At 51.6% G+C, this 16491-nt stretch overlaps 1 protein-coding gene across 1 annotated transcript; it reads left to right on the top strand.

Moving 5' to 3' along the window:
* The first annotated feature begins 13813 nt into the window (after window positions 1–13813).
* Window positions 13814–16312, top strand: LOC139603636 (serine/threonine-protein kinase pim-1-like). The gene is given in 6 exon segments (XM_071454528.1): window positions 13814–14353; window positions 14440–14490; window positions 14721–15090; window positions 15318–15502; window positions 15763–15888; window positions 15890–16312. Coding segments are annotated over 6 exon segments (1695 nt in total).
* Window positions 16313–16491: the final 179 nt, after the last annotated feature.

Below are 16491 nucleotides of genomic sequence, written 5' to 3'. Positions count from 1 at the left end.
TGTACCTGACCAGGGCGGGCACCTGGAGAAGGCACGGGGACACTTGGAAAGCGGCCAGAGGGAGGAATGTGCCCAGCTTCTCCAGAGAAGTGCTTCCCTTGCCACCACGCTGCCATGGCCTCCGAGAGTTCCAGTGAGCAGCAGGCATGGCTTGGGAGAGCAAGCAATTCCTGGCAGGATCAAAGCCTGGCCACAGGCTGCTTACTTGCTTTGGGTTGGAAAAGCCCTCCTCTACCAGCATATCCAGCAGAGCAGCACTGGTCTTGGTTTTGAAGATGTGCGAATAAGCTCTGAGCCCAGTGGCCATGGTGCAGGTCTCTTCCGCCCGGATTTTCTTGATGAATTTGCAAACCAGCTGTAGGAGAAGGGCAAGAAGCCAGGGATGTTGCAGGCAATGCTGCAAGCGCGGTGCCAGCAGGCCCAGCCCAGGTGGGGATGGCTGCAGGTACCTGCGCTGTTCTGTGGAAGAGGCCACGGGCGGGCTCCTGCTCTTGTGTGCGCTCCAGGGCTGCACCTGGCAAAGAGCGAGCGCAGCCAGAGCTGAGGGGCTGCGGGAGAGGCCGGAGAACACGGCCCAGCCCTGCGCTCCCCAGGCAGGGAGAGCCCCGGGATGCCCCAGGGGATGGAGCATGGCCCCTGCGGGGTGTCTGCCCAGCCCCTCTTCCGTCCTGTCCATGGGCATGGCCCAGGGGATGGGATGGAATGGGATGGGATGCAAAGATGCCAAGCTGGCTGCAGGCACCAAGCCTGTGGCCCAGCTCTGGCACTCACCCTCCTGCGGCAGCTCAAATGGCACCACCTCTTTGGTTTCCCATGCTGGGGCAGCTGCAGGGCCTTCTTCCTCCTCTTCTACCCCCCAGGCCACCTTGGGCACTCTCAGGGGTCTCTGCTCCATGTTAGTGACTGGATTTGTGGCTACTTGCAGGAGAGATGCCTGGGAAAAGCTGCGAGTCAGCAAGTGCTGCAGTTGTGCCTGGAAGGCACCTTCAAGACAGAAGCCTGGGGAAGGCTACAGGACAGCAAGTCCTGCACTCTGGTCTCCAGGGCTCCTGCCACAAGGACAGGAGATTCCTGTCAAGGATTGTGGTCGGGCCTCGAGGGCACTGGTGGCAGGGATGGGAGATGCCTCTGGGGCACCAAGTGCCACGCTCTGCCCTCGAGAGCACCTGCAGAAGAGAAGCCTCGGCAAGGCCACGGGTCACCAAGTCCCGTGGTCTGGCCTCGAGCTCAGCTGCAGGAATAACGCCTGGGAAAGGCTGCGGGTCAGACAGGAACGAGTGCACTGTGCGGGGGCTCCTGACGGCACCGCTCTGTCCCGTTCTGCCCCGTGGCCTCTTCCCAGCAGCCGGGCAAGCTTCTATTTCCCACGTGTCACAAAGGGGCCTTGGTCACCGGGTTCCGTTCCATGGCATGGTGACCGTGCTGCAGCGTGCCAGCCAGGGCCCTTGCACACACTGCCTTCTGCCCTGGGGCTGCCCCCAGCCCAGCCCAAGTGGCCCAGCTTGGAAGGAATCCCTGGCCCCAGGTGTCTAAGACAGCCCGCACAGGATCTTTAGCAAGGGCTCAGAGCATCAGCAAACGCTACCCGGCTCTGCGGGCTCACTCCTATCCCCATATCTTTCCCTGAGAGCATTTCAATTTCTAAATTAGAATCATTTGAAGGGAGGGCATGTTCATTTTCCATTTCAAAGAAGCCTTCTGCCTTCATTAGCAGACACCTCTCTCTTCAGAGCAAGGCAATTGTTTATCATCTTGCAGATCCGCTGTTGCTGGGGAGCCCCGTTTTACACCAGGCACCTGGAGAACCATTGCCAGCAATTGGGAAAATCCTAGCTGCTCCATCCACCCGTAGATGAGCTCTCCAAATTTGCCCCAAAATTCGGTCCAGCTCTTAGAGGCCACAAAGAGCAAGTCCAAGTGACTTGATGATATTTTTAGCCCAGAAAGCCCTGCAGCTGATGGCACACTTGACAATCAGCAGGGGACACAGCTAGGCCAAAGGCCAGACCTCTGCTGGGAGCCTTTCTCCTCAAACACCCTTCAAACAAACCTCCATGCAAGTCACTTGGGAAAGTTTCTTCAAATGATCCATTGCTGGCACACAACTACACAGCCTTATAGGAAAGATCCTAAAGCAGGTGCTCTGGAGTCCAAGAGCCAGCACTAAGAGTCCTTGTCATCTATTTGGAGCTGAATGCCACATTGGGGGATTTGAAGGAGTTTGGAAGGAGCTAGAGAGCAGACCTCTGAGTTTTTTAGATGATGCCATTGCTTTTTCTTCTCTTCTACATAGCCAGGAAGGGTTACTTTGGCTCACATCTCCAGTGCATGGCTCACAAGGCCGCAAGACTTGTAGTTCCAAGAGCTTTGAAGGATTTCTTGGCCAAGAAGACACTGCCAACAAGGATATTTCTGTTTTGGAGCCAATGCTTCAATATTTCCTCTTCCGGACTCACGCTACAGTGGAAGCTTCCTTAGCCAATCATGTTAGGACACACAAACCTACAGCACTGCATCCTAAGCTTCTTGTTTCCCATTGGAACTACTTGGATTTTTTCTAGATCTTCAGCCCTAAAACTCTCAACTTTCCTCCACTTCAACTTTCCTCCCCGTGTCTCTGCTCTAATCAACTAGAAACCCACATGCTGGCTTCTAGCACCTAAGTTTGGAAGCCCTTTCCAAGGTCTCCGATCAAATCCTGTGTTTAATTCTAAGCTTTGCTGACAAGACCAGAGGTCTGAGATTTCTCTGCGTTTGGCTTTCCAACAACACCGATGCTGTTAGTTGCAGAGTGCCCAGGATCCCTCTTGCAAGTCAACTGTGGCAGGAAGAAGGCGGCTGCCAGGGGGCTGCTTGTGGCCTCTGACAGCCCCATTGCTCAGGGCTTGCCAGCGCCCCAGCCCCTCAGGGGCTGCCCCAGCCTGGCCAAGCTGCCCGGCAGCAGCGCCGCAGCCCCACAGCAGCTCCAGAGGAGCCCCATCCAGAGGCACCCGGGAGCCCTCAGCAATCCAGCCAGCAGCACACGGGCAGGAGGACACAGAGGGCGCTTCCTGCCTGGCACAGGGCTTGTGGCCATCTCCAGGCACCGCTCTCACAAGGATCCCCGCAGCTCCGGTCCCTGCCCAGCCGCTCTGTCACCAGCACAAAGGCTTCCGCAGAACCACCAAAGGCCAAGGGGCTTCTGGCCATTTTCCCTGCAACACTGCACGCCTGGGCAGCTGGCCGAGCCCAGGCACCCTTGTCCCCCTCTTCCCCTAAGCCCTGCACAGCCTGGGTAGCAAAAGAAAGCTCCTGGGAGTCTGTGTATTGTAACAAACTCTATATTCATATACTAAAGAAAAAACAAAAGGAAGAAAAGAACAATCTGAAAGAAATGGAAAATTCCCGCTGCCTCAGGTGGTCCCAGCAGACAGAGCCTCTGGCATCAGCTCTCTGCAGAGCTGCAGCAGTGCAGCCAGCCAAGCCCTGAGAGACGAGGCCGAGTCCTCCATGCCCTGTGGAGCTGATCTTGCAGCCTCTGGAAGACGGAATATGGCTCACTCTGCAGTGCCTGGAGGACATGCAATGTTGCAAGTGCCACGTCTGACACGGCACTGCTGGTGTCCTCCGTCAGGTGTTGAAGGGCTGAAAGAGAGAGGGACAGAGGTGTAATAAGTAGAAATACGTTCGTTTATTAATGAAATCAGTAACTAAATAATTATACAATATCAAAGCGATAACTAAATAGCTAATACTGCTTGATTCTTAAATGTGTAGCCACATATGGTTGCTTGCCTTGCAGGAATCGTATAGTGCTTTGGGAATTCCATGGTAAAGAAAAGTTCACCTTGAGCTCACAGAGGAGAGCTGTAACAACAATCCTTAAACTCACAAGAATTGCTTGGGCTTGCAGGAATCGTATAGTGTTCTGAAAATTCCACTGTATAGGTATGCCTTAGAAAGAAATGTTCACTCAGCGGTTAAAAGAGGAAGACTTGGAGCCTTCATCCCACGACCACCAGAAGGCAGAAAAAGACCCCCTAGCAACTGAACGAGCAAGCGCAAAAGACAGACCACGTCATCCCTCGACCCGGGAGAAGAAGGCAATAAAAGGTGAACTTTGGGGATAGGAATGGTGCAAGCCTAGAGGAGCGGAGACTCCCGGCCGTCCAGGGCTGACCTTTGCCTATTCTTGCTTGCATAATAGTAATAAAAAAATTATATGATCCTTAAATCCAGTGAATTCATTTATCACAATTTGGTGCCGTGACTCGGATCCAGAAAACGGGGTTGGTTTGAGAATCCTGGGTGGGCGCCCCACCACCTGGTGGCCCTGGCCTTCTCACCTGGCCCTCATCTGGGCTGACGAACCTAAATTCGGGAATAAGCAAGGAAAACACCGGTAACCCTGTAAACTTTGTGCATGAAGATCCGAGAGACGATGCAGGACGCGTGAGTATACGAGGTGAACCGCTCGGTTGGGGTTGGGATCCCAGGGCACGGTGAATGAGACGTCCACCTGCAGACAACGTGAGAGGGACCCTCGAGCAGTGCGGTTTTCGTAGCCCGCGAGGGAGCGAGCCACGACCGAGGGGTTTTGTGTGTGTGTGTGTGTGTGTGTGGAGGTGCCTTGGAAGATGGGGCAGAAGAAGAGCAAGCCTTCTGATCCCATGGGGGAGGGTCCCCAGTTACCCCCAGTACCTAAGGACAGTCCGTTAGGATTAATGATCAAGTATTGGGATGACTTTCCTTCCAGAAAGGGGAAGGATAAGGCAAAAATGATAAATTATTGCATGGTAGTGTGGGGAGGCAAGAATCTGGATTCAGGAAGTATATACTGGCCTGTTTTCGGATCCTTCGAGGATTGGGTCTGTCAAGCCCTGAACATTTATGTGAATTCTAAAGAGCCGGTGAACACAGAGGAGAGTGCATATGCTAAATTATGGTTGGTAGGATGTAATGAAGAAATGGCTAGGCTGTTCCCCCTAAAAGGAAGTCAAGGGGAGGAGGAAAAAAAAGAAGAAGTCTCGACCAGAGGAATATGTTCCTATTTATCCTCCCCCGTATATACCACCAGCTCCCCCAGAAGCCCCCCAAACGCACCCCAGGTATCGGCCCCTAATAGACAGCAGGTCATGGACTCCCCGGATTGCAGGAGGCGTACTCGGAGTCAGATGAGGACAGTAATTGAGGAAGAAGAGAGCAGTGGGTTGTTCCCTCTCAGGGAAATAGCATTAGGAGGACCTCAAGCTGGGATGGGGTTTGTCATTGTCCCCTTGAACTCGGGAGATGTCCGTGAGTTTAAGAAAGAGATAGGAAAATTATTAGAAGACCCTATAGGAGTAGCAGAAAGAGTGGATCAGTTCCTAGGGCCAAACATATATACTTGGGTGGAGATGCAATCCATTCTAGGCATCCTATTTACAACAGAGGAGAGAGGGATGATTAGAAGGGCAGGAATGAGGATTTGGGACACCCAACATGTTCAAGGTCCCGCGGCTGATGTGAAATGGCCCTTGCAAAATCCCAGCTGGAACAATCAGGACCCCAACCATCGTGGTCATATGCAGGACTTAAGAACCATCATAATCCAGGGCATACGAGAGGCTGTGCCCCGGGGACAAAATATAAACAAGGCGTTCAAAGAGTGCCAAGGAAAAGATGAGACCCCCACTGAATGGTTGGAAAGATTAAGGAAGAGTTTTCAGTTATACTCAGGGGTGGACCCAGAGACACCAATAGGGCAAGCGCTCCTTAAAACACAGTTTGTAGCCAAATCATGGGAGGATGTTCGAAAGAAATTAGAAAAGTTAGAGGATTGGCAGGACAGAGGACTTGATGAATTGCTCAGGGAGGCTCAGACAGTATATGTTAGACGGGAGGATGAGGCACACAAAAGACAAGTTCGGATGATGGTGGTGGCAGTCAGGGAGGGACAGCGAAACAACCCTCCACCACGAGAAAGAAATGGCATGAGGAGAGTCCCCGGGATTTAGGAGGACCCCCAGCTGGAAGGAGAGAAGGAACAGTGTGCTACTGTTGTGGTGGAAAAGGACACATGAAGAGGGAATGTCGAAAGAGGCTTAGGGATGAGAAAATGTTCAAAGAGGATTAGGGGGGTCAAGGGCTCTGTCTATTGGGGACCCAAATGTCATCGGAGCCTTTGGTAAAACTTAAGGTGGGTCCCCAGCAAACCCCCATAACCTTCCTTGTAGATACAGGGGCTGAGAGATCAACAGTTCAATCTTGGCCCCTGGGATGTAAGATTTCACCTTCCACAGTACAGGTTATTGGGGCAAAAGGAGAACCCTTCAAGGTTCCTGTAATTAAAGATGTCTAAATAGAATCAGAGAAGAAAATAGGGGTAGGATCACTGCTACTTATCCCCGAAGATGATTACAATTTATTAGGACGAGATTTAATGGTGGAATTAGAGATAAATATAAATATTGAAGAAAAACAGCTGAAAGTCAGGTTGTGCCCCTTACGGGTCACTGAGAAAAAGAAAATCAACCCAGAAGTCTGGTATACCCCTGATACAGCAGGAAGATTGAATATAGAGCCCATCACAGTCAACATTCAAAACCCAGAAATCCCAGTAAGGATAAAACAATATCCCATGTCAGATGAGGGGCAAAGGGGACTAAAACCAGAGGTAGAACGGTTAATACAACAAGGGCTCTTGGAACCTTGCATGTCTCCCTTCAACACCCCCATCTTACCTGTAAAGAAACCAGATGGAAAATACCGATTAGTACATGATCTAAGGGAAATAAATAAGAGAACCATTGCCCGGTTCCCTGTAGTAGCAAACCCCCATACATTGCTCAGTCAATTGAAACCAGATGATCACTGGTATAGTGTTATAAATTTGAAAGACAACTTTTGGGCATGCCCCTTGAAAGAAGAATGTAGAGATTATTTTGCATTTGAATGGGAAGATCCTGATACCCACCGAAAGCAACAACTAAGGGGGAAAGTGCTCCCACAGGGATTCACAGAGTCCCCGAATTTGTTTGGGCAGGCACTAGAGCAAATAATGAAATCCTATACCCCAAACCAAGGAATAACCATTGTTCAATATGTAGATGACCTTTGAATTGCCGGAAAAAGCGAGGAATCAGTTAGAGAAGAAAGCATTAAGCTTCTGAACTTTTTAAGCATCCAGGGGCTGAAGGTGTCCAAAAGTAAATTGCAATTCGTAGAAGAAGAAGTGAAGTACCTAGGACACCGACTTAGTAAAGGAACTAAAACACTAGACCCAGGGAGGGTTAAGGGAATCCTCTCCCTTCCTCCCCCAAGAAATAAGAGACAAATCAGGCAGCTATTGGGTCTTGTAGGATACTGCAGACAATGGATTGAAAACTTTAGTGGTAAAGTAAAATTTTTGTATGAAAAACTAACTGCTGAAGGTTTGATGAAATGGACTGAGAAGGATGATGAATCATTAAAACAATTAAAAGAGGAATTGGCTAATGCCCCGGTGCTAAGCCTCCCGGATGTTAGGAGACCCTTTTATTTCTTTGTTAACACTGAGGCAGGAGTAGCATTTGGGGTACTGGCTCAGGACTGGGCTGGCAGTCGAAAACCAGTAGCATTTATTTCTAAAATACTAGATCCTGTAAGTAGAGGATGGCCAACATGTTTGCAGATTATAGTGGCAACAGCCGTCTTAGTGGAAGAAGCTCTCAAAATTACCTATGGAGGAGAACTGAAAGTCTTTACCCCCCATAACATACGGGCAGTATTGCAAAAAAAGGCAGAAAAATGGATAACAGACTCAAGACTTTTGAAATACGAGGGCATTTTACTGTCATCCTCTCAGTTGATACTTGAAACCACCTCTCTGCAAAACCCCACTGAATTCTTGTTTGGAGATCCACAGGAGAATTTAACTCATGACTGCTTACATAGCATAGAAAAACAAACAAAAATTAGGCCGGACCTCGAAGAGGAAGAACTGGAAGGGGGAGAAAGGTTATTTGTGGATGGGTCCTCTAGAGCTGTTGAGGGAAAGCGAATCTCTGGATATGCGATTGTGGGAGGTGAAAATTTGGAAATAATGGAATCTGGACCTTTGAGTCCTAGTTGGTCAGCCCAGGCCTGTGAGCTGTATGCAGTATTGCGGGCTCTAAAATTCTTGGAAGCTAAGGTTGGGACCATCTACACGGACTCAAAATACGCCTTTGGAGTGGTACATACTTTTGGGAAAATTTGAGAAGAAAGAGGATTAATAAACTCCCAAGGAAGAGAATTAATACATCAGGAACTAATTACTCAGGTACTACAAGCTTTAAGAGGCCCAAAGAAAATAGCAATCGTACATGTTAAAGGACATCAAAAGGGTCTCTCCCATTTGATCAGAGGAAACAACACAGCAGACAGAGAGGCAAAGGAAGCTGCTCTCAGAAAATTCCAGGATCAGGGGATAAGGAGAACGTGAGATGATGAGAAAGTTCGAGTCCTGAGCTTCACAGCCCAGGAAAAGGAGAAATTAGACAAAATGGGAATAAAAGAGAATGGGGGTATTCGAAAATTGCCAGATGATAGGGAGGTACTGCCAAAATCTATGGCCCAAGAAAAGTGCAGCAGCTGCATGACCAGACTCATTGGGGAACCCAAGCCTTAGTAGATCAGTTTACTATTAAGTACATGTGTATAGGAATTTACGATGTAGCAAAACAAGTAGTTAGGGGATGTAGAACATGCCAAAGAGTTAACAGACATCAGGCTCGAGAAAGGATTCCAGGAGGAAGGGAATTAGCACACCGACCTTTTTCACATGTACAAATAGATTTCACCCAGCTACCGAAAGTAGGGAGATACAAGTACCTCTTGGTACTGGTAGATCATCTAACCCACTTTGTAGAAGCATATCCTACATCGCGGGCTACTGCAAATGTGGTGATTAAAACCCTGCTGGAAGAAATAATCCCTAGGTATGGACTAGTAGAAATATTAGACTCTGATAGAGGTCCCCATTTTGCAAAGAAAGTACTGAGAGAGGTAACCATGGCCTTAGGCACTAAATGGCAATATCCCACCCCTTGGCACCCTCAAAGCTCAGGGAGGGTGGAAAGGGCAAATGGAGAAATCAAGAATCAACTCACCAAGCTCATGGTAGAAACTAAAATGTCTTGGGTCAGATGTTTACCCATGGCATTGCTAAACATGAGAACCCAACCTAGGACGGATGTGGGAATCTCTCCCTTTGAAATGCTTTATGGAATGCCTTACGACTTAGAACTCCCGGGGAACCATCCTTGCATCCAAGGTAGTCAAATTCAGGGTTACATACAACAGTTAATGAAACGGAGGGAGGAATTAAAACGAAAAGGGCTATTGGTACAAAGACCCCCTTTGGATATAATAATGCATAAGCTTAAACCCGGAGATAGGCTCCTAATTAAGACTTGGAAAGAGACATCCCTAACACCCCAATGGGAAGGTCCCTATGTTGTCCTGTTTACCACAGAAACAGCCATCCCAACTGCTGAAAAAGGCTGGACACATACCAGTCGAGTGAAAGGACCCATCACTGCAGACACCCCTGGGAGGTGACCAGTCACCCTGGAGATCTACGGCCAACCCTTCGGAAGGCACAGGAACCTGCGCCAGCTGGGAACGTGAATGACTGAATTAGGGGACAGAGAACTATACCCATTGAGACTCTTGGTAAGAAAACCCCTACAGGAACTGGAACAGGAGCTAAAGTGCCCTCTGCCGTGGAAAACCTGGAATGAACTGACGCTTGCTCTTTCAGTAGTGGCTGAAGTGAGGCGAGAATTATTCAATTACACCGAGTGTCTTAAATGTCGGGAATCTTCTTGTCAGGCATGGGTAAAAATCTTTTGCAGGGGCTGTAAAGACAAATGGTGGATTCTCCAGTCACATTTGGTGGGGAGTGCATGGTGTCTTACTTGTGATTGGGATTGGAGAAGAGCAAATCCATTAAGAGCCTTAAGAGAATTTATAAGGATCCCTGGAGAGCGGGAGATCCCTGACAGAGAAGCAGCGTCACTAGTTGAAAATCTAGAACAGAGAAGAGATTGGGCCCTGGCATGGGAATTCCAACACCAATTGCATAGGATCACACGCCAAAACCAGACAGTCATATTAACTACCTTGTGTAAGAAGGGAATCCTCGTTCCTCTGGGGTGGCAAGTGAGGCCTGACGAGTGGAATAGCACGATTCACCGCTATTCCCGAGTCTATAAACAACAAAAACGTAGAGAACATAGGGAAGAACGACGCAACTCTAGGAAGGCAGGAGAAAGGGAATAAAAGGCAGAGGGTGAACCCTAAGTAGGTGTGGGACTCAGGCCCTGTAAAGCTCACTAGGGATGGCAGAGAGTCCGTTGTAAAATCAAAGAAATCCTTTGCAGGACACTCTTTGCCTGGAGGCCTGACAGCCTGCCCTTAGGAGTGGGGGCAGGAGTTAAGGAGAAAGCCCAAATAATGCACCCCCTGAAGACTCCCCCTGCTGCCGAGAAGATAATGATCCCTGCAGAGCGACGCACCCGGGCTGGCAGGCGAGGCAGAGAGGTGAGGAGTAGTGGGGGAGAGCAACGGAGCACAGGAACAGGAACGGAGCACAGGAAAGCCCCAGGTAAAAGAGATATGAGTACAAAAGGAGAAAGAAATTTGTTGCTAGGACCCTGCCCTGCTTGGCGAGCTCCCTTAATTATTATAACCCTGAGCCTCCCAGCTGCCTGGGGAAACCCTCATCAGCCTTACAAAGAGAACATGATCCCCCTAAATAAATGGACCCTGACCCCTGACTGGTCTCAGGCCTTTTTGCAATCTACCGCATCTATGGGGAATACCACAGGTTTAAGTTTACTAACATTAGTACTGCATGACAGGCTGCCATACGCTAGACACGAATGGAAGAAGCAGAAAACCTGGCAGCTTCAAGGAGTAGTGGGAGAACAAATTAATATTGGATGTTGAATGGTTAATGGATCTGACTATACTAACGCGATTGCAATCAGTGTTTCCATGGGTCAGGAGGATAAACAAATAGCAGATTGTGCATACCCAATCACACGAGACTGCTGGCAAAACTGCACATTAACTCACACTGCAGAGGTAGTCTGACTCTGGTCGAAAGATACACAGGGCCTTTCTTTTAAATTTATAATAGATACTAAAACACACTCTACCACTGCTGAACCTCACAATATCACCACTCCACCTGCATCACCAGTTATACTCACCCCAAAAATTTTCAAAATTGGACCTTATATAATCAGGAAAACTGGTCAACAACAAATATTATTCAATCCAGCACGGTGTCTCAAACAGGTCGAACTGCTGATGCAGACCAATGTTTCAGACATCCAGCCAGCTTGTTCTCCGTTTTTGCAAACATCCTTTGAAGGCTGGACCATTTGGCTCTAGAAATGCAGCTCTTTTAAAACAAGGAAACCTAGAGATGAGACCGGTGTTCTAGGTACAGGATTGGGAATTCTGAATAGCATTGATTCGCAAGTACTAATGAACAAATTGGCTGCTATGACTAGAGATCTGTCCAAATTACAGCAACCACTGAAGGCATCTCTGTTAGCCTTGGGGACACACCAGTGGATGCTGTCAAACATTTTGCCAAATTGGGAAAGAGTAAATGTGAATGATCACAAATCGGTGATTGATGCACTCAGTGCTGCACAAAATAATGTTTCCTTAGCCCTCAGCTGTATCCAGGCACAATTGTGGATGCAGTCAGTTTCTGCCTCGATTATAAGAGACGGCGAGGAAGGCACTTTCCCCACAGAAATTCGGAAAATAATCTGGGACAATGCCAACGATTTTGAAAGAGAATTCCAGTCCTGGTGGAAACTGGTGAATTTTACCTATAATGCTATTTCAAATACAGCTACTGCTTTTGTCCTGACCATGCACAATGCCTCCGTACATCTAGTTTTTCCTGTTCTTGCATTAGGAATAAACCATGACGGAGCTGTTCTCTATCCTATAGAACATAGGGGATGGGCCCTATGTCAGTTTGATGACACATGGCAAACTGTAGATTTGGAATCTTGTATTATCCGAGAACAACTGGGGTTCATCTGTGAAGGCAATGTAATTATAGCCCAAGATATCTGTTTAGACATGGAGCAAAACATTTGTCATTTTGAGATTCGTCCTAAAGAGACTTCTAAAACAGTTCTTACATCCATAGGCAATGGATGTGCGTGTTTTAGAACTATTTGTGATTCTTTGCTTGTAGATGATATTGTGGTGGATACAAAGAATCACTCCAACTTCTGTGCTTGTAACTTCACTAAGATTACAGGGTGTGATATCGCTTATGAAGCTAAAGTCACCTCTCACCACCTATTACAATCCAACTACACCCTGCTTCACAAGCTAATGCCCACCCCGATTGGGATGAACTTCACTCTAGTGAGACAACTGATGCTCCATCAAGACCTGATCCAAATCCTCAAGAAAATCAAGGAAAGCAGACAGAAAACCCTGGTGACTGTTCATGATGATGTAGGAAAAATACACCGGGTTATAGAGAGGGTAAAGCAAGATGGCGAGCACAGGTGGTGGGATACCCTGTTCAGGTGGGCTCCTACTACCACAGGTGTCCTAAACAGTATATGCCCTCCCATTGTTTTCTTTTGATTCTGATTGTGCTTGGTTTTATTTTGTCAGCAGTTCTATTCGTTATGAATTGGAATATGATGAAAAAGCTAAGGAAATTGGCATCTATAATTAGTGCACATAGCTTAACTGATGAGGAAACTCAGTTAACACTTGCTAGGAAGGAACTAAAAAGATTTAATGATCAAAATTGGTTAAAAAAAATGGGGGATTGTAATAAGTAGCAATATGTTTGTTCATTAATTAAATCAATAGCTTAAAAATTATACAATATAAAAGCAATAACTAAATAGCTAAAACCGCTTGATTCTTAAATGTGCAGCCACACATGGTTGCTTGGCTTGCAGGAATCGTATAGTGCTTTGGGAATTCCATGGTAAAGATATACCTTATAAGGGAAAGTTCACCCAGAGGTCACAGAGGAAGGCTGTAACAACAATACCTAAACTCACAAGAATTGCTTAGGCTTGCAGGAATTGTATAGTGTTCTGAAAATTTCACTGTATAGGTATGCCTTATAAGGGAAAGTTCACTCAGCGGTTAAAGAGGAAGACTTGGAGCCTTCATCCCACGACCACCAGAAGGCAGAAAAAGACCCCCTAGCAACTGAACGAGCAAGCGCAAAAGACAGACCACGTCATCCCTGAACCCGGGAGAAGAAGGCAATAAAAGGCGAACCTTGGGGATAGGAACGGTTCGAGCCTAGAGGAGCAGAGACTCCCGGCTGCCCAGCGCTGAACTTTGCTTATTCTTGCTTGCATAAAAATAATAATTAAAAAAATTATTGTATGATCCTTAAATCCAGTTAACTCATTTATCACACCCATGAAATGTTGCGTCTCACGCAAAGAAGAAAGAAGCCACAAGCCAACATTCTTCTTTATTGCTACACTGTTTTCTTTGGTTACTTCTCTAATAGGAATGACTTTGGGGTGTGATTTGTTTGTTTCTCTCTTTCGTTCCTTGGGGCGCGCGGCGGCTCCTCCGTTGGGTTCACGGGGCAACGGAGGAACGGCCGCGAGCTCCGGCGGCTCCGCAGCAGCAGCAGCAGCAGCAGCAGCAGCAGCAGCAGCAGCAGCGGCAGCAGCGCTTCTCTTGATCGGTTTTCCGCTCGACTTTTCCCTCGCTCCGCATCCCCTTCTCCCTCCCACTCCCTGTATTCCCGTCCCGTTCCGTGCCGGGCCGTGCCGTCCGTGTTCCGCCTCTCCCAGCCTGGCTGATGCCGCGTCCCGCAAGGCGCCCCTTGGCGGGGCCGCCCCGTGCCCGCCCCTGCCCGGCCCGCCGTGGTTCCGCCTCGGCCGGGCTCTCTCCGTACCGGCTGTGGCGCCGCTGGAAGAGCCGCTTGCTCGGGTGCTGGCGGAGCATCGCGGTCTTTTGGCTCGGCCTGGCGCGGGCTCTGGCCCAGCCCCGGCCAAGGCCCCGGCCCCGAACGAAGCCCCTGCCGCGGTTCCGCCCGCAGCCGCTCCGCTGCCGCCCGGCTCCCGCCCCGTGGCCGAGAGCGTGGCCGGCAGCTTCCCCGCTCCGAGCTCCGCCGCTCGCCAGCTCGGCCGCCGGCCCCGAGCCGCCGCAGCCCTTGGCGGCTCGGCAAGCAGCAGCGCGCCGGGCGGGCGGGTGCCCCGGGCAGAAGAGCGGGAGCGCGGTGCCGCCCGCACGGGCGGAGAAGCCTCCCCTGGAGCAGCTCTACCGGCAGGGCCCGCTGCTGGGCAGCGGCGGCTGCGGCAGCGTTTACTCCGGGACCCGGCTCGCCGACGGCGCCAAGGTAAGAGACGGGGCCAGCTCGGAGGGCGGCAGCGGGCGGCGGGCGGCGGGCGACGAGCTCAGCCCGCCGCTCGCCTTGGCTCGCAGGTGGCCATCAAGCGAGTGTCCCGGGAGCGCATCTCGGAGTGGGCGCGGCTGGTGAGTGAGCGGGGCCAGCGGGAGGAGCCGGCGGGGCGGGCCGGGCGGGGCTGAGGCGAGGCCCGGCAGGGCGGCAGCCGGAACGCTGCGAGGGGAGCGAGCGTGGAAGTGAGCGGGGGCCGCGCAGCGCCCCGGGCCGGGCCATGGCGAGCCGCGGCGGGGCCGGGCAGGGGCTGCCCGAGGCGCGGCGCAGCATCGGCCCCGCTGACGGCATCGCGGTCCCCCCGCAGCGCAACGGCGCCCTTGTGCCCCTGGAGCTGGCGCTGCTGTGGATGGTGTCGCGGCCTGGCTTCCGCGGCGTCGTACAGCTCCTGGACTGGTTCGAGGTGCCCGAGGGCTTCGCACTGGTGATGGAGCGTCCGCAGCGCTGTCAGGACCTCTGGTACTTCCTGCACCAGCGGCGGTTCCTGACGGAGCCCGTGGCGCGGGGGCTGTTCCGCCAGGTGCTGGAGGCCGTGCGGCACTGCAACAGCCGCGGCGTCCTGCACCGCGACATCAAGGCCGAGAACGTCCTCGTCGACCTGGCCACGGGCGAGGCCAAGCTCATCGACTTCGGCTGCGGCACGATCCTCCAGGACACGTTCTACACCCGGATGTCAGGTGAGCCCAAGCCGGGGCCCAGCCGGGCAGCTGAGTTTCCCGCTTTGCTGGCAGAGGGGGAAGAGGGGGGAAGGAAGGAGGGGGAATCCTTCTTCAGCCAGCTGCAGCCAAGTTGCTTTTTGGCAGGGCAGGGGCTGGCTGCTGTGGAACGGGAGTTGGCTGGGAGGGAGGGAAGGAGGGCGGGAGGGAGCAGCTTGGGCCTGATGAGCTGTGCCCGTGTCCCATAGGAACGCCGGAGTACAGCCCACCGGAGTGGATCCTCTTTGGCTGCTACCATGGCCAGCCAGCCACTATCTGGTCCCTGGGCATCCTGCTCTATGAGCTGGTCTGCCGGCACCTTCCGTTCCACACCAACGAGGACATTGTCCGGGGCCAGCTCGTTTTCCCGCCTCGGGTGTCTCAAGATGGGGATGTGCCTTCAAGGCATGAGGGGAAGAACGGGGTTGGGAGGGGCAGCTGGCACATAAGCATCCTGCTCTTGCAGCTGGTGAGGAGGTGGATCTCCTGGGCTTAGCTGGAGGAGGTGGCACCAGTGCCTCTGTGCTGGTGTCCTCCGCATGAGAGGATCAATAGGAAGCTTTTGGGTGCAGCTCTGAGCACTGCTGGTGTTGCCTGGGCACTGTGGAATGTGGGAGAGCATGGACAGGAGCCTTCTGGTTTCTCTCCGCAGAGTGCCAGCACCTCATCAGGTGGTGTTTATCCATGGACCCCACACACAGGCCATGCTTGGAGGACCTTTTTGAGCATTCTTGGCTGCAGGAGCCCTGCCTGGCCCAGGAGACAGCAGAGATGCATCCCTGAGCACAGTAGGATCCAGGAGCCCAGCAAGCAGCAGCAGCACGCGTCTCGTGGCACTGGAAGAAAACCCCGGAGCGTTTCCCTGCGGCCACGGCGCGGAGGAGAGAGCGCAGCCGAGGAGATGCTGCTTCCACTGGTCCCCACGAGCTGTGGAGGGAGCGGCTCCGTGCTGCCCGTCCCATTGGAGAAGTGGTGGCAGTGCAGTGAAGGTGACACGGATTGGGACAGAGGAAACATCCCCCTGCAGCTCAATGGCATCGTGATGTCCCCGCAAGCTGAGGCACAGCTGGCGTGTTCTTCTGGAGCACGACGTGGAGCTGGGAACACCATCCTGGAGCTGGCCGCTGGCGGGGCAGAGCCAATTGGTTTTGGCTGCGGCCCCTGCCTGAAGGACACGCTCTGCACTCCGATGAAATCAAGATGAGTCCCCAGCCGGCGCAGGGGCGGGGGGATGCTGGTGCTGCCAGGCACGGCAGGGCTCGGCCTGGCCACGTGCCGGAGGTTCCCCGCTCGGCAGCGCTGGGGAATATTAATTTTTCTGCCGGCTGCCGAGCTGCTTTTTGGTGGGACAGGGGATGGATGTTGTGGAAGGGGAGCCGGCTC

Source organism: Agelaius tricolor, unplaced genomic scaffold (genome assembly GCF_023055355.1).
Source record: "Agelaius tricolor isolate 1412-34295 unplaced genomic scaffold, bAgeTri1.0.p SCAF_40, whole genome shotgun sequence".
Taxonomy (NCBI): domain Eukaryota; kingdom Metazoa; phylum Chordata; class Aves; order Passeriformes; family Icteridae; genus Agelaius; species Agelaius tricolor.
The sequence above is the reverse complement of the archived record's forward strand: the minus strand, read 5'-3'. Positions and strand labels throughout refer to the sequence as shown.